Below are 17209 nucleotides of genomic sequence, written 5' to 3'. Positions count from 1 at the left end.
AGCACGGCAGTTCATCGCACATTTAATGTAGAACCTTTGTACTTACAACATGAAAATTCCGGTGTGTCTGTTGATTATATGCATTGGCAAATTCCATTGAGTCGTCGATTTAGAGCACTTAAAATTTGGTTCGTTCTACGTTCGTTTGGCATTAAAGGCTTACAACGTCACATACGTGAAGGTGTCCGCTTAGCGCAGAAATTTGAGGCATTGGTCTTAGCAGACCACCGTTTCGAGATACCAGCCAAAAGATATTTGGGTAGGTTCTAGATTTTTCTGCAGTACCTATAAATGTAGTAGAAAAATATAAATATAGAATACATAAATATAGAAATATAAAATATAGAAAAAATATTTGTGACTTTTAACCGTCAGTATCTTGACTCCTTTACGATATTCTTTGTAACTGTTCCTTCCAGCTTGTTTCCTTCCATTCTTAGATTTACCATTGTTTACATCTAATTTAACTTAAGAAAAGACAAATGAAAAGTATATTGAGATTATTGGGTTAAGACATCCTGAACATAAACAATGTTCATGCTCTCTCTCTTTCTATCTCTCTCCCTTTTTCTCTCTATATCTCTCTCTCTGTCCTATCCGATCCTTTAATATCCGTTAATCGAACTAATAGGTTCGAGTTGGAGTGGCCAATTTTATTTTAGGTACTCCAAACTTATTTTGGGTTCATTAGAGTGAATTGCTTATATATAATATTATATTTACTACTTAAATATAATAATAATATTATATTATATTTACTTACTTAAATATATGTTTATCTTTAGGTAAATATTCTTTCAGATGTATATAATATTAATAAAAATATTTATTAATTTCAGGCTTAGTAGTTTTTCGTATTAAGGGAGACAATGAAATAACTGAGCGATTATTAAAACGTTTAAACCACCGTGGATTTCTGCACTGTATACCATCCTCACTAAAAGGTAAATATGTCATTCGATTCACAGTCACCTCGACGCACACAACTGTTGATGATATACTCAAGGATTGGAATGAAATAAGACGAGTGGCTTCCATTATATTAGATGAAATGAATATAACAATAATGAATAAGAATAAAGTATACTTAAAAGGTAAATGTAATTACAAATATTTAGTAAATATTTATTACTTTCCATTCCTTAAAGACACCAAAGACAAGAGTGAAGCATTTGGTTCAAGCGCTTTCTAACCCAACCCGAAATGAATGGTTCTTTGCCGCGATGGAACTGATAGCAAAAACCTATGCTGGCATCAGAATAGCTGTAAGTATTTAAATGTAAATAAATTTATATTTATTTATATATTGGGTTGCTTAATATAGCATCAGGAATCGCCTTCAATGCGCAGGAGAGTTCGAGGAATTCTAATGTCTGGTAAGATGATGTATCATATAAAATGTGATATAAAAATATTATATATTTAAAAAATATTTAATTTACATATATATTATTTACAAAAAGGATCCCGAATTTCTTCTACTATAGCACAATATCATAGTTCTGAGCGGAATAGTAATATATAGTACCCAATTCCATATTCAGTTTTGGAGAGTAGATTATGCGTGAGCATAGTTAACGTGGTTTGTGGTTAAAGAGAGTATGCTCAACTATTTGATGTGCCTTCAATAATTAAAACACAATTACCATATCCCAAAGAATTGCTACTTAAGGGCACAAAGTGTCTTTATGGATATTAATTTGAAAAATTTGAAATATATATTTTAATAGGTTTTATAGTAGCGGTATATAAAACAATGATTGTTATGGTCTATTTACTAGAAGACGTAAAATTCTGCTCTTTCTCACTCTCTATTTGTCCATGTTTTTATCTATTTGGAGATTGACGCACTAATTAAATTAATAACTTTTTGCAAAAATTGTTATTTTAATAACAATTTTTTCAAAACCTATAAAAACTGTATAGATGAAATTTACTTCTTTCAATCCAGGTTATCTAGGTCGTGTATCGATTTTTTAAAAGTTTTTAAAAGTCAATTGATGCGAGTAGTCTACTAATTTCAGTCCAGGTTCTATAGCCCGAATGTCTGTTTTAAAAACAACTTCTTTTAGACCAATATAAAATTTTTGCGAATAGCTTTACTTCTTCAGGCCACATATTTAAAGCACATTTAAGTAGTACCGTCCATTTAATTGGTACTGTGCATGATTTAAAAAAATATCATGCTTGATATAAGGAAATAGTTTCGAATAATAGAATATTCTAATGATTTCAAAGGAAGCTACCATTACATTATGAAAAAAAATAATATAAATAAAATTATATTAATATACAATATAATATAATATATATTATTATACATTCCACAGGTAAGCAGTTCTCTTTAGATTCGCATATGGATGTAGTTGTACAAACAACTTTGGACTCAAACGTAACAGACAGTAAAGTTGACTCGTATGGTAAAACCATACCGAATCGTAGAAATATAGAAACACAACCCATAAGTGAAGTGTATGAAGAATCAGTGGAAGGTATGAAACAAAGGTAGTGTAATCGTCAATAAATGCCAGCATTAGCGCTAAGTTCCACATAAGCATGCTTTCTCATAAAATAGAGTACAGAAACATATCAAAGTCTACTTCTCTTTAATAAACATATTCTTTATGTAGGTTATGAACGGTTCGAAGTACAAAATCCAACGACGAAAAATAAATGCTTTTCTTTGCAACTCACACCCTACTATTCCACAAGAGATATTATAACTTTGCCACCAATCTGTTTGTCGACACAAACGAACACCCCTGAACATATACGACAGACAGCCTACATCACAATTCCAATCGATCAGCAAGAACAACAGCAAATGAACACATTTCACATATATCCCGCAAGACATACTGCTATTGCTAGTAATACCATTGCAGTAGACAGTATTAGAATTCCTGTTTCGCATACTCAAGTATTCAAATCATCTCTAAAAACTACATCGACTTTTAAAGAAACACCATCTACCGAATTTGGAACAAAGCTCCCAAAAAAAGTTTCAAAGGCGACTAAGAACAACAATTCACCAAGTAAGCAAACAAGTACGGTATACCATGGGAAACGTTACTTAGATCCAGTAACAAGCTTGTTTGAGAATTGCTCTTTCACCAACACTGTCTTTCAAGTACCAACGCCTACCGATGAATATCAGTTTACAGATTATTGTAATATATTTTCAGACGCCGAAGAAGTACAAACACCAGGAAAAGTTGATTGGGATGGTGTTTTAAGAAATTTCGATAATCCTAAGCTCATATGCAATCATCCAATAAAACAAATCCGTTGTAGAAGGAATATATCAACAGGGCTCAGCTCATCCGACAGTAATGAAAGCTACACACGAAGAGCAACACACATATTAGCGACACATAAATCAGCGCGGAAGGAAGTGAACTCAAATCAACTAAAAGGCAAATCTGCTATACTGAAACCTATTGCAGCCTCAACTTCACTTGAATCTTCAGAATCACCTACTCAGCCATTAAGTGATTCTGAAAATATGGCCTCAATAGCAACGTCACCTGAATCTCTCTGAGAGTTTCTTTAATTTAATTTGATGTAATTGAACTAATTAATTTAAAAATTTAATCTATAAATAAACTAATATTAATATTTTAATTAATTAATTATAATATTAATATTAAATATTAAATTTCAAAAAATCTGCATGTATTACTAAAATTTGAACTGCTGTGCTATCAATAAAAGTTCCAATATAAAGTTTTGTGCTTAAACCATGATGAGTTGATAAAATATATTAATATTTAAGCGACAGTATTGTAAGCTTAATATAAAAATTTTAATTAATTTAATTAAATTATAACAAGTTACAAATTTAGTAAAAGTTTTATAATAATTATCAGTATTATGTATAATAATAAATATATATATAAAAATGTGTGTGCAAACTGTGTGCTTTTAAATGCAAATTCAATTAATTCAAATAATACAAAATAAAAATAAATATTAAATTACTTATTAAATTAATTTATTTGTTCTTTTATTTTACAAGTATTTTTTATAAATAGAGAAGATTCCTTGCAATAAGATTCCTAACCATAAAGTGTTATATCGAACAACAGGCGAAGTTATTGAGAAGCCTACTGAATTACTCAAAGGAATATGACGAATTTTATCGTATATATTATGTATATTTGTTAAAGAAATGATAAAGCTAGAATAGAAAAGTTAATTGTAGAAAAGTAATAATAATTCTACACTTCCAAGTATAAATATCAAAGAAATTCATACTTGCTTGACCTAATCCAACCTTATACCAGTCTATCCCATTGTGCAAGATTTGTCATCCTTGTATTTGTTGTGTTTTTAAAATAGCTTGAACCACAACAACAACAATCAAGCATCAGTCGACTCAGCACTCTTAAGACTAACGATATTCTTTGCCCTTATTCTATCTTACAGCTCATGCTTTTCCATCGTACAAGTCCCATCGTTTACTATCAACAACAAAAAAAATTTTGTACCAATCGACTCATTAGTTTTGAAACCAAAACTATACCATACTCTAATCCTTATTATTTCGCATTGCACAAGTTTTGCTATATATATATATATATATACATATATATGCTGTTTATTTAGAACCAATTTGGACTTATAGTTTACAACTTCAACTCACTATTGATATCTATAATGTTGATATTGGAAATATCTCACAATGAACCAATTCTATTGTGGTCTAACGTTACTCCTATTTACAAACAAAAAACTAAAGTACCATTCACACAGGTCAGCAACCAAAATTTAATTCAAGGAGACTCTACAAATTAAAAATCGAACAATTTTTGACGAGATCACATAGAATTTTCAATCTTCTTCTATTGAAGTAGATCAATCTCTTACCCATTTAATCGAAATTATTGCAAGCGGAGTCAGTCTATTATGGATTATTACATTTCCTAGAAGATTTATGACAGAAAATGATCAGTCAACACTGTCTATTCTGACAAAATACTAAAGAACTATTTCCAAAATAAATGCGCCCTTTTACTGTAAACAATGATATTTTATTATGGTTGTATATGTGTACATATAGCATATCGGATCAATTCGAAAAGGTTTGACCAAGTATACATCACGCAATACAATTACAATATAATATAACTTTAGATAATAGTTAATATCTTTTTTAAAGAGTTTAGCAGATTTTAAGCATATGTTATATTATGGACAGATTTACAAATATCAAGGCTGTTTTTTTCTACCACGCTTGTCTCCTATTTCATTACCGAAAATCCCAACGTGACCTAAAATCAATAGAATCTATTCGTGATAATTTTAGAGATATATGAATATCTAATAATATAATAGCAAATGTATAAGATATTTAGCTTATTAAGACAGTCTTGAAGTTAACTGATGAGAGTTACAGACCTTAATTATTATCAGGCTATCCAAACAGTCTTCTTCGATTCTGATATCGCATAACGATAGTTTTAAAGCATATATCGTATAATAATTAAACATTATAGTTTAAAACATAGTAGGAAGTTAGTTAAAAATCTTATTTATATATTGTAAAAAAAATTATATGCAATTTTTTCCAAATTTTAAGTTTTCCTGAATTAATGTATTTTAATTAGCCAAGCAAAAGTGACTTGTAAATAATATTGAATTATTATAATTGACCACATTCGACAATTAATAAAATAAATATTGATTAAGAATTAAGAGTTGACGAAGAATATAGATGCCATTGCTAAGAAGCTTCAATCCCAAAAACTTAACGTACAATGTAGTCACACCTATGAACTTCAAGGTTGTAGATTACTGAGGATATATACCACATTTCTAAGGGTATGTGCAATGGAGCAAGAAGATCATACTCATCGTCGAACAAAATTTGCTCTAGCAGTTTTCGGTATATCATTTTGTCTTATCCTACTAACAGTAGCTCAATGGATGCCACTAGTCACAATGTATGATTCGTCTTATTAATTTTTGAATATGTATATATAAGAATATATATTTTAGATGCGTGTTAGCCGCGCCTTTAAGGCGGAACTATGTGGTAGCTGTCGTCGTTTTGATGTTAGCCATGGTAATGGTAACGTGTTTCGTGTTTTGCGATAACTGTCGAGTCAAGGCACCGATGAATTGTGTAATGGTGCTACTCATTGTAAGTTTATGATGTTTTAACGATTTTTTCACTATTTTGAACTTACTGAAATACTACTATATATATATATAATACTTAAATTTTATAGTTTGAATGCACAACAATTGGATTTGCTGTACTGATTATGGAGGAGAAAATCCAATTTTTCTTATTAAATTTCTTAATTGTAACAATAGTAACTCTTATTGTCATTATTGCTGCAACATTCTGTACTGTAAGTACAATTTATTTACATGATATGTTTTCTTATTTCTTTGCATTTCTGTCTATATTCATAACACATACACAAATTTGTACAAGATTTTTATAAAACTATTCTTTATATATTCGTACAATATGCGACATTGCCGAGTCATTACCCATAGACCCATTTTTTAAAACATTATTATATCTTAGTCACATATTTGAAACGTGGTACCTTTAGTCAATTTGTCATTTCTACCGATATAATCTTAGTCGATATCTTAGTCGAAATCTTGTAATCCAGACTTTTTAAAAAAATTATATCTTGAATAGATATTTGAAATGGGTCTTTTTTCTATTAACTATTCTGCCATTGTTTTGGTGTTAAACCAGAAATTCTAGTCGAAATTTTGTAATACAAGCCCAGATTTTATAAAAAAATTATATCTAAGTTACATGTTTGAAACGGTTCTATACTCTATTAGCCCTTCTGCCGTTGTCTTCTTCTTGAAGTCAGATATCATCCTAATCGAATTCTTGCCATAAAATTTGCAATATTAAAAATATCAATAACCATATTTTTACACCGTTAAATTTAATGATTTTTATAATGCCCAACTCATTTAAAAAAAAATACAGCTCTATTTCATCTCTAGACTACTCATATAAACCACATGAAGATTTTATTTATTGTGACAGTACAATTTATTTCATTTAGAGCATGTGGGTTTCTTCTCTTCAAATACTGACATGAATTAAGCTCTATCGATAAAATTTACCTAAAAACAAAGTCTCTATCTTAAATTGCTCTACAACAAATCTGCAGAATTTCTATACAAGAAATAGACATTTGGTTAAAGTATTAGCTCGCATTAATTTTATAAAGAACGCAAAACTTTATGAGGAATATTTTGTGTAATACCATATAGTGTAAGGGTATAACTTGTTAAGATCTACTTCTAATGAATTTTTCTCAGTTTTCGTTCATACTTAAGTGCCCAGTCTTAAAATAAGATTCCCTAATGCATAATTATTTGACAATGCAACTGCAATAAATTCACCTGACAGGTTCATTTTTTTTGCCCCTAAAAATATGCAACTCATATGTATAAATTTATTTTTACTTATTAAAATTTATTAATAAAATCTTCTTAACGGAGGAGTAGCAATTGAAAAAATATATAAATACAGTCAAATTTCCATAAATTTTGTAAAAAAATAGGTTCGACTTATGAAGACTTCGAGTTAGAGAATTTTTTTTTTTTTTATTTTTGAAAGAAACTAGAATTTCATTTTAAGATATTTATTTATTTGCAATCAAATAAAGCATAGAAGTTATAGTGAAGTAAAATATTCAGAAATTAGGGTCTGGGACTTTATTTTTTTTCTTATTTTCAGTAAAAAGAGATTACACTTTATTCATACTTTTATAGTGATCATCAGTTGTAATATCATTCGTTTACAAATATAAATTCAGAATTTTGAATGAGTCTTCTACTTCATTCTGGGAGTTATAGAGAAATTCGAATTATAGAAGTTCGAGTTATGGAAGCAGAATTGTATGTAATTTGTTCTCTAGAACCTTGGTGCACTGTTTTTAGTTCGAATTATAGAAAATTCGAGTTATAAAAAATTCGAGTTATAGAAATTCGAGTTATGGAAGGTTGACTGTATTAAAGCAATTAAATATTGGTATTTATCACATTTGTCAAAACACTATTATTGTATTGTTAATTAACAGATTATATGATATAGCCCTATGAATATTCTATTGAATGTTAGAGAATATATAGGATGACCCAATTGAATTTTAAATAATTTTAAACAGTCATAAATTTTTGAACTAGGGACAAAATTATATCCATATTTCAGCTAATGACAGCATAAAACGTTATAATATAAAGTATTGCAATATCATATATTGGTTATTGGTAAAAAATTGTGCATTTGAAAGAAGTAGATTGGAATACTAAAAATTGTATTCAACGAAATACGCTACATAGTAGAAGCGATTTTTTAGTTGAATATATCGTAAAATTAGAAAGCAACAAAAAGTAAAAAACGTACTCAAAAGGAAGTTAACAAGTTTAAAGTTCCAAGTTTTATCGATATTCAACATAAATAAAAAATTTCCCAAAAAAATAAATTCAATTAACACAGAGAACGTGTAAAAATGGTGGTATTCAAAAGATCATAAAACGTCAAGCAATGACAGGTGTCCTGTAGAGGAGAGAGGGAGTAGACGGTCCTGCAAAACTCACATGAACCCACAATACATGAGAGACAAAGCTCTACATTTCATTTTATTTGCATAGTACCCTTCATATTCACTGAATGGAAACCTATCATTACAACTAGTGGATAAAATCTTTAAGTGGTAGAACCAAATAAGCAAGGTACTTAGACCTATGTTGTTCGATACAAAAAACTACAGAATGACAGTTGGTATTTAACAGGCTATTTTATGGTTGCAATACAAAAAAATAATCTAAAAATCACCAGCAATGACGAGTGCATAAAATGTGACATCGAATGATGTTCAGTAGAGCTACTAATTTTGGGGGAGTAGACTTCGTTCCTGATGTTGAAATAAACTATCTCTCAAAATTCGATGTTGATACATATCTTAAATAATTGTCTCTAAGAATTCTAAATTGGTATCGCTACGGATCTGTCAAATATTCTCTGCCTGCCAATTCTTTCTACCTACTGATCAAAGTCAGCTCCAATACCAGATTGCTGATGTGCTTAAAAAATGTGCTGCTCCTAAATTGAAGAAGATTTCGAGTGTTCATACTCTAGTAGCGACGTACTTCGATCCGTAGTTTGCGGTAAAGACAGCTTTGTGGAAAATTTTAAACAATTTTCAATGTTATTTTTGTATTCATTTAATAAATATTAGTTTTAATCAAAAAAAATTCGGTCTTTTCGAAAGTTGTCGTTCAATTGGATCACTCTGGAATATTACTCATTTTCGCATATTAGAAATATCCTTGATTTTAATTAATTTAAAAATTAACAAATCAATATTTTTACTATATAATTTATATAATTTTGGAAAAATTGTAGAACTTTATTCTTTTACTTTCAGTACGACATGACCGTTGATATCATCGCGCTATTTGTTGTTGCAATTATATTATTCATAGGTTCAGTATTTCTTGTGGGCTTATTCGCGATGATTAATTCTAAAATCAGTTATTATCTATATACACTTCTTGGTGGAATAACGATAATAATGGTGAGAATTTGAAGTTTTCTCTTTAATAAAATATATAAAGTTCCGTTTTAATTTCAGTTCATGGCTTATCATACACAGACTATAACTGGCGGTCGGTATGCCCAAATGCGTACCAAAGATAGTTTACTGGGAGCATTGATACTATATGAAGATTATATATTATTATTTATGATGTCTTATTTCATAATAGTTGAAAACTTTAACGACATGGGTATTAGAGGGTCCTCTTACGAATGGTAATCACAATCTCAATTATAAAATGAATTAAGTTTATATTTAATTTTATTTTTTATATCTATGTAGTCAAAATGATTAAAAGTGTTGATGTGATCAAACTCAAATATTAATTCTGTTTATTTAAACTCGGACAAGGGAAAAAAAGGTACATTATCTAAATACCACAATTTCTAATAGAACTAATTTGATATTTTATATTAAAAAATTTTTTATAGCGTTTTGTTAATATATTTTTCAAACTTTTTCATTTAAATATATATATTATATAGACCCTACACAATCCATCCATCTATCATTTATTTAATTTTTTCTACTCATAAGGATTGTAGTAAGGATTATAAAACAGAATGAAAAAAACTGTGGTGAGCAATAATACAAGTTTCGGTTCCATCGAAACTGTAGCAGCCTTTATATGGACTGATGTGCCGCACATATTATAATCACACATAGTCAGGGACGTATACAGAGAGTCTGTTAAGGAAAGTTTTTTTAATGAAAACACTTAATTAAAAAATCCATATATCAAGTCAAAAATGGTCTGTAGCATTTTGGGCCCCCGATCCGTATACGCCACTACATTTAGTAGTGCCACTGTAATATATCAACTGCATTCATTAAAAAATATTTTTAAGCTTAAAATTATATTTTGTGACAATATAGTACTTGAATAAATATATTTCTATAAAATTACTAAAAAATGAATTTGACTAGTTTATATGTTTAAGACTAACTTACAGGTAAAAAAAGTGATTTAACTCACTGCAATAACGTTCGCTGTCTAATTCTTCTTTCAACCTCCACAAAACTATAAATACTATATTCATTATAAAGTTTTTAATTTGGATAATTGTACCCAGGGTCTAACTATCGATCAAGATTTTAGTGATTATGTAGGGATTGAATTGAAAAGACAAAACAATTTTACTAAATGTGTTAAACACTTTTATATCCCTCATACAATTTAAGGACTTAATGAAGAGTAATATTATTGAGTCGTTACAAGACTCAATAAAATTTTAGACCTTCAAGTTTTTATCACTTTTTATTATTATTATTTTATTGCTTTTCAATCAATTTCGGTCGAACTTCGTTACTATACAATCGTAATCTCAAAGAGAGTACTATATCTATGCGGTGAGCTATTAGGTCGCATTTGTATTCTATCTCACTGAGGTTGACTACATTTCAAGACGTATCGGTGTAAATTTGATATGAAAAAAAAGGATTCCACAAATGGATCTTGGAGAGAGGGCTCTACTGAACATGATGCCATAGAAATGTCAAAGCCTTGTTTTAATATGATTTGGTATAGGATTTGGTTTGCACAATTGACTGATTAACTAAACATTCAAAAATTTTCTTATGGCTGAGCGCGTCCTTAAAAAATCAACAATTAATAAAAGACCTTGTTTCAAATTCATATTCCAGTTTTTTATAAATAAGTATTTTGTAAGCACAGAAGTAATATATAAAAACAATCATTTTTATATTTAAAATATATTATACATTTTATAACCATTGATTGACCATTCATAAACTGCAAAATTATTTTATTCTATTAAAAATCAAGATGCAATTGTTTATTTATATTGGTTTTGCTCGTTCATCAAGTAGCACTGGATTTGATCTACTGAAAAATCTTTCTTCAGATATCATTGTTTTTTGTTATGTCGGTTCAGTAGTATTAGAACGATAGACTTTAACACATCATTTACTCCACAAATTAACCATTTTTGGTAAGTTTTTTTTATCTGTTCCTAGGATTTCACTTTCAATTATTTTGTTTGTGCTCTCTGTCTTTAAGTAATTATTTAAGCCAATACTAATTTTCTTGATTAAGCCAATTAAATAAGAAAATGTATCACACTTAATTAGTACGTTTAACACATAATTACAATACCCTTTGTATTGACTTCGTGTTATATCCGTAAAATATTTCGACAGATTTTACTTTCAAGTAATACATCTAGGAGCGTTCATCAATATCAGGGGTGTCCAAAGCACGGCCCATGGGCCTCATGTATTTTTATTTTTCTTCAGAAAAATTATGAACGTATGTATTTATTTCTGTGGCCCTCCAAGCTATTTAGTGACTTGTATTGGGCCGCGATTTTATCTAGTCTGGACAGCCCTGATCTATATCATATACCATTGCTTAGATTGCATGTAGTCATTAGTTCATGTTGTGTTTTTAAGCTGTCTAATTAATGAAACATGCTCTGTTTATAGCTTGAAAAAAAAACAATTGAAAATTCGATTCCATTTCTCAATATTTTTTTGCCGACATACAGTTAATAATCGCTGGAAATAATAATTTTTCCATCATTATCATCGATTTGTGACTTACAGCATTAAATTAATGGAATAGTACTTTCCGTTCTTACATTAAACCATTAAATTAAGAGAACGATGCTTTCTTATATTACCTTGCAGATCGTATCTTTTGTATTTCTTCATTCAAACGCAGCAATTATACTAAAAAGTATTCAATAGTATTGAATTTTTCTAATCAAGGTTTATCAAATATAATGTACAATACAATACTCACCACTATCTCTTGTCGACAAACCCTGTTGTCATCGTTACCGTTCATAAGAACAATGCAATCAAAGATTCTAATACCAGCATTCTTCAATTTATTACTTAAATCCATTTACAATCGGAGGTGGTACATACATTGCTTTTAGAACCTAACGTTACATTACAGATTTTGTAGATAATATTTCGAGTAATGGACACTTGAACTGACAACGTTTAATATCCTGAATAGTTGTTTTCGTGTGGAAATATTGATAGGTGTATTATCACAGTACTCGCAACCTAACCTGGCTTAATGGAGGTTTACAATTTCATATCATTGCAACATATAAATTTTGTCCATGGTTACAAATTTGTAATATCAACAATATCATGGTACATTAGGACGAATGACACCCTCAGGGACCTCAAGATTGATCCGATAAAAAAATACATAAAGGATAGAGCGGTGAAATTATTTGCGAAAACTGACAGACTTACCAACACCGCATTATCGAATCTCAGAATGGTTACAGGCTCCTCGGGGAGTTATGCAGATCTGAGGTCAATTATTGCTTAGTCTGATGAAGTGATAAACAATAATCCAGTCAAGGTGTAAAGAGGGGCTTTAAAGATACCTCGAGTTAATAAAAAGTAAAAGTGCTCAAGTGCACTGGTTCAAATAGCTTCAACATAATAGCAGTAAAATTTAGTTTATACAAATTATTGTAATTCCTAAAATATAACAGCAAAGTAATACGCATTCTGCATTCTGGGTTTATAACAAGAGATTGTAGATTCCACATTTATTTCGATTACCTATAATAAAATATTTTATTAGTTTAATTTTATTCAATTTAATTAATTCATTCATTACGTTTCCATAGTCTTCAAGTGTTCAACACATATCATAAAGAAGCCATGTTGATTTTGGCTTTTATAAAAGGGACATTACCCTTATCCTACTATATAATAAATTTAGTTTGATGTGTTCGATCTTTGCCTTTGTTCAGTCAAGTTTCCAAGGTTTATTTAAAAATATAACTTCATCCAACATCATTAGCGTAAATTTATTTTTTGTAAACGGCATTATCTTTTACAAATCATGCGGATCCAAAAATTTTATATAATGTTTGTTAGTATTCTTTGGTTGACATAGTAACGTTCATAGTGTTTTCCTGAAAGACTCAGCACATACTACTTTAGAATTCCCAACATAGTTGCGTAGGAGACTGTAAAACAAAATTTAGTTGTATTTAAAGTAAGAAAAAAGAAGTAAAAGTATACAATTCTAAAAAATATAATTATTCAAACTAGTCTGGGTATACTTAATGTCAATTATAACAATAGTATAAATGAATTTTAAAGTAAGTACTTTTAGAACATTCTAGAGATATTTAGAGTTATTATAAAGCCGAACCAAAAACAAGTTATTTAAATTATTTCCAAAGACATATTGTGGTGCATAGTATGGAAATGTTTTTGGAGGGAAATGTTTCGCAGTATTACAATAAAAGGGACTTACATTTAAGAGTCGTAGTGCATTAATACAAAGGCAAAATAGCAATCTCAGTAGGCTTAATAAACTAAACTAAATAAACTTAAAAGTTGGGCAGAAAGCAGGAATACTTTTCCAAAAGAGTTTGTATCATATAAAACAAAGAGTTAATATAAACTGATCATTGAAAGTACATTAAACAAATTACGAAAATTTGTTATTATAAAAAGATTTACTTCTTTGGTTTATGATTTCGTTCTAATATAACGTAGTTAGTGAATTTGCTAATAAAGTTTCACAGAAAATTAACAAAACTCTAAGTTCGAACATACAAGTCAAATTCGGATTTGGGTCAGTTGGCTAAAACGAACACTGACTCTGAGTTTCAAACTTGGCAGGACATGAATTCATCTCTTGATTCTTGCAGCCTCAAAAAATTATTTCCACATAATTAAATATAAGAAATATTTCCAAGACCACTGATAATAAGTATTTGGCAATACTCGAACTATAAGTTCAACCAAAAGTGCAATTAATTAAAAATAAATAAAAATGTTTGTTGTTGCAATTCAGTAATGTTCGAAACCTCTTCATTAAATAGAATAGCTTCTATTAAGTGAAATGAGGTTATAAGGTTATAAACAAATTTAATATAAAAAAATTTACATTGATTACTGGAACTATATAATTAGCTCACATATATCTAAACCCAGGTTAACTAAGAAAAAATTTGCACTATCTAATGCATATCGTCTATAGTTTACCTTATATACTTATACTTACTTAATTATATTATATTACTTATATTATTTTTCTAGCAATTAGATTAGTCTATAAATGTTGAGTCAATTGTTGGTTTTATAGCTTTGGTTTAGTTTAATTTAAAAAAAAAATCTAAAAGAAAAACTCCTATTTATATTCCAGCGCTATTCTGTGATCCATTTTTAAAAACTCCGACAAAACGTCATTATAAAAGGAAGGCTTATTTCTAATATTTAAAAGTAATTTATTTTCTATTGAAATAAGCGATGAAGTGGGTAATCTACTTTTTGATTGAGAGTTTCGCAAATAAGTCCTAATCCTTTCAAGCGCTGAGCAAGATTTTTCTATAGAGGCAATTGGAATGGGTAAGGTCAAAAATATAGTACATAACTTTAATAATTGAGGGAATATATCTTTTATAGCATCATTACTTATGTGAAGATATATGTCATATATGTCTTGCTTTTCTTTTAAACTCGCAGTTGTATACAAAATGTTTAATTCATTTTTTAAAGCAGAAAAATGAAAAACTCCTTTGAAATTAGAGACGAGATCATTAAGTAATTCCTCTGGAAATAATTTGCTGAACGAATCATATTTGTCTTTGTTCATTAAATTTAAAAAACTCAGTTTATTGAAAGACTTATACCTATATTTAATTTGGCACATTATATTCTCCTTAATATTAATTAATAATTTTTTATAATGACTCCTAGACTTCATTTCAACATGCAACTTTCTTTGGTTAAAAATTGGATGAACCAAATCGTTCACTTCCTTTAGAAAATTATCCAATTTATTCACAAACTTGAAATTGATCCAAGACAAAAAATCCTCTACAGCTCCGGCATCAATACTGACATTGCTATTCTCGCTATCATTAAAGAGTGTGTCTGTTTTTGTAAAGATTTCGGATATTACACACAATAAAAAATTAAAATGCTTGTCTTCGAATGTATTTGATAAAGATTCAGCCTGGGAAATAGTTTCATTATCCCAATTTTCAAAACTTGTTAAAATAAAATTCAACGTTTGCATTATATCTGATCTAAGACTATATACAACAGTAACTATTCGCGAGTGCAAGTGGCATTCAGTTTCAGTTACTTCAGTTATGGAACGCTCACTAAAAAGTTCAAACATTTTAGAGATTTTCGTAGATTTGTTCAAGAAACGCACTATAGAGTTTATATATCCGAAGAAGACTTTAAGCTCTAATATGTTTTCTAGAGAACGAGACAAGTCTAAAGAAAGTGCATGAGCATAACAAGGAACAGTTATAGGAATATGATGCATTTCAGGATTTTTTATTTGAAATTTATCATCTTCAGCAGACATAATAGTCGGTCCATAGTAAGATTGACTTATAAGTTTATTTTTGCAGTCGTACTCTTCCGCAATGAAATCAGCAAAACTTGCTATTGCGCTTGCTTCCCTTGATATACTCAAATCAAAAAAGCCCACAAATCTTTCTTTAACCTCATTCGCATGTAAGTATCTAAACACTATGCTTATTTGCTCCCTAGAACTAACATATGAAGGCTCATCTATTATGACGGAAACATACTGAGCTTTGCGTATTTCATTTTTTATTTCCATTCTTATGATTTCGGCAATATTTTCAATTAATTCATTTTGTGTATCATTTGATAGCCCGGAAAAAACTGTATCTTGACTACTAGAACATTGTTCCAAATGCGAGTCTAATAAACTGTCATATATAGCTAAATATGATAAGCTTTCCACATAGTTGCCACGGTTGTAAGAATCACCACTTTTGCCATGACCACCAAATGCCAACTCCTGCTTGCCTACAAAAATAATCGTGTCTATAAAACGTTTCATCAAATCGCGATTTTTGTCAACCTTTTTATTGTATGCCTCTATATTATTACCTACAGAAGTCACAGTTTTATGCTCGCCGGATTCATAGAGAGCTAGACAACTCCTAATATGTTCTCCGGTCACAGCGTGCCTGTTGGCAGCATTAAAAATGTGATTTATATCATTAAAGCCGGATTGAGTCCAAACATTTGGAGTGGTTGAAAAAAGAAGGCAAGGAAAACAAAACAATTTCTCCCGGACGCAGCTGCCGGTGAGCCAGCTATATTTGTCGTAGTACGAACTACAAAAATGCATTGTAAAGCCGCTTTTGCGCTTATAGATAATATTGAGGAAAGGCTTAGCGCGTCCTAAATTAATCACAGTTTTCTTTTGTGATGAATCTAAACTGCTAAAAGACTGAGTTGTATTTAGAAGAAAATCCGTAAGACAACATTTTTCAGATATCGGAACCGACGCCATTTACACCAACTTTTTCCTCAACTTATAAAAAAACCTTTTTGCTTTGCCGTAGCGTTTACTCTACAAACGCAACTATTAATAATTAAATTTGTCAATTTGTAATAATTAAGACATCTTTTATATTTTATTAGTCGGAAATTTAAATTTTAATGGTTTGTTTACGTTTGACTTACAAAACTGCGGCACAAAAACATATTTTTCAATAATGTTACCAGATCGCACAATACAACAATACAACAGCTTTAGGCTGCGGTTACATTGCATGCGCACTTTTTCTTGCGTATTCGTACGAACAAATCAAATGTATTATATGTGATTGTAT

General features: G+C 29.6%; 4 protein-coding genes and 1 long non-coding RNA gene across 6 annotated transcripts in view; 3 read left to right on the top strand and 2 right to left on the bottom strand.

The window, feature by feature from the left end:
* The window catches only part of LOC119674945 (histidine decarboxylase-like), a 2717-nt gene extending 1525 nt beyond the window's left edge, over positions 1-1192 (top strand). Inside the window, exons 2-4 of the mRNA XM_038086102.1 lie at positions 3-259; positions 840-1094; positions 1149-1192. Coding sequence (XP_037942030.1) covers positions 3-259; positions 840-1094; positions 1149-1192 — 556 coding nt within the window. The remainder of the gene's footprint in view (positions 1-2; positions 260-839; positions 1095-1148) is intronic.
* Positions 1193-1330: 138 nt separating this feature from the next.
* LOC119683527 lies at positions 1331-3583 on the top strand. Its single transcript, XM_038097233.1, has 3 exons — positions 1331-1376; positions 2331-2492; positions 2631-3583. Exons 1-3 carry the CDS (start codon positions 1343-1345, stop codon positions 3539-3541), a joined length of 1107 nt encoding a protein of 368 aa, XP_037953161.1. The 5' UTR covers positions 1331-1342; the 3' UTR covers positions 3542-3583.
* Positions 3584-5613: 2030 nt separating this feature from the next.
* On the top strand, positions 5614-9942 carry LOC119681504. Of its 2 annotated transcripts, XM_038094714.1 has the most exons (6): positions 5614-5945; positions 6001-6145; positions 6234-6359; positions 9420-9569; positions 9627-9805; positions 9873-9942. In XM_038094714.1, the coding sequence occupies exons 1-6, from the start codon at positions 5833-5835 to the stop codon at positions 9883-9885; spliced, it is 726 nt and encodes a 241-aa protein (XP_037950642.1). In that variant the 5' UTR covers positions 5614-5832; the 3' UTR covers positions 9886-9942. The 2 variants fall into 2 exon arrangements, with proteins under 2 accessions (XP_037950642.1, XP_037950643.1); XM_038094715.1 differs by lacking the exon at positions 6234-6359.
* Positions 9943-11385: 1443 nt separating this feature from the next.
* LOC119682111 lies at positions 11386-12863 on the bottom strand. The gene is made up of 3 exons (XR_005252553.1): positions 12825-12863; positions 12355-12750; positions 11386-12281 (listed from the first exon to the last, which is right to left on the bottom strand). It is a non-coding gene; the product is annotated as an uncharacterized LOC119682111 (long non-coding RNA).
* Positions 12864-12983: 120 nt separating this feature from the next.
* On the bottom strand, positions 12984-17030 carry LOC119685274 (zinc finger MYM-type protein 1-like). The gene is made up of 3 exons (XM_038099514.1): positions 14605-17030; positions 13201-13555; positions 12984-13142 (listed from the first exon to the last, which is right to left on the bottom strand). Exon 1 carries the CDS (start codon positions 16885-16887, stop codon positions 14731-14733), a length of 2157 nt encoding a protein of 718 aa, XP_037955442.1. The 5' UTR covers positions 16888-17030; the 3' UTR covers positions 12984-13142; positions 13201-13555; positions 14605-14730.
* Positions 17031-17209: the final 179 nt, after the last annotated feature.

This window comes from Teleopsis dalmanni, chromosome 2 (assembly GCF_002237135.1).
Source record: "Teleopsis dalmanni isolate 2A chromosome 2, ASM223713v2, whole genome shotgun sequence".
In the NCBI taxonomy this organism is placed as follows: Eukaryota; Metazoa; Arthropoda; class Insecta; order Diptera; family Diopsidae; genus Teleopsis; species Teleopsis dalmanni.
Note: the sequence above shows the minus strand (reverse complement) of the source record. Positions and strands in the feature narration are given on the sequence as shown.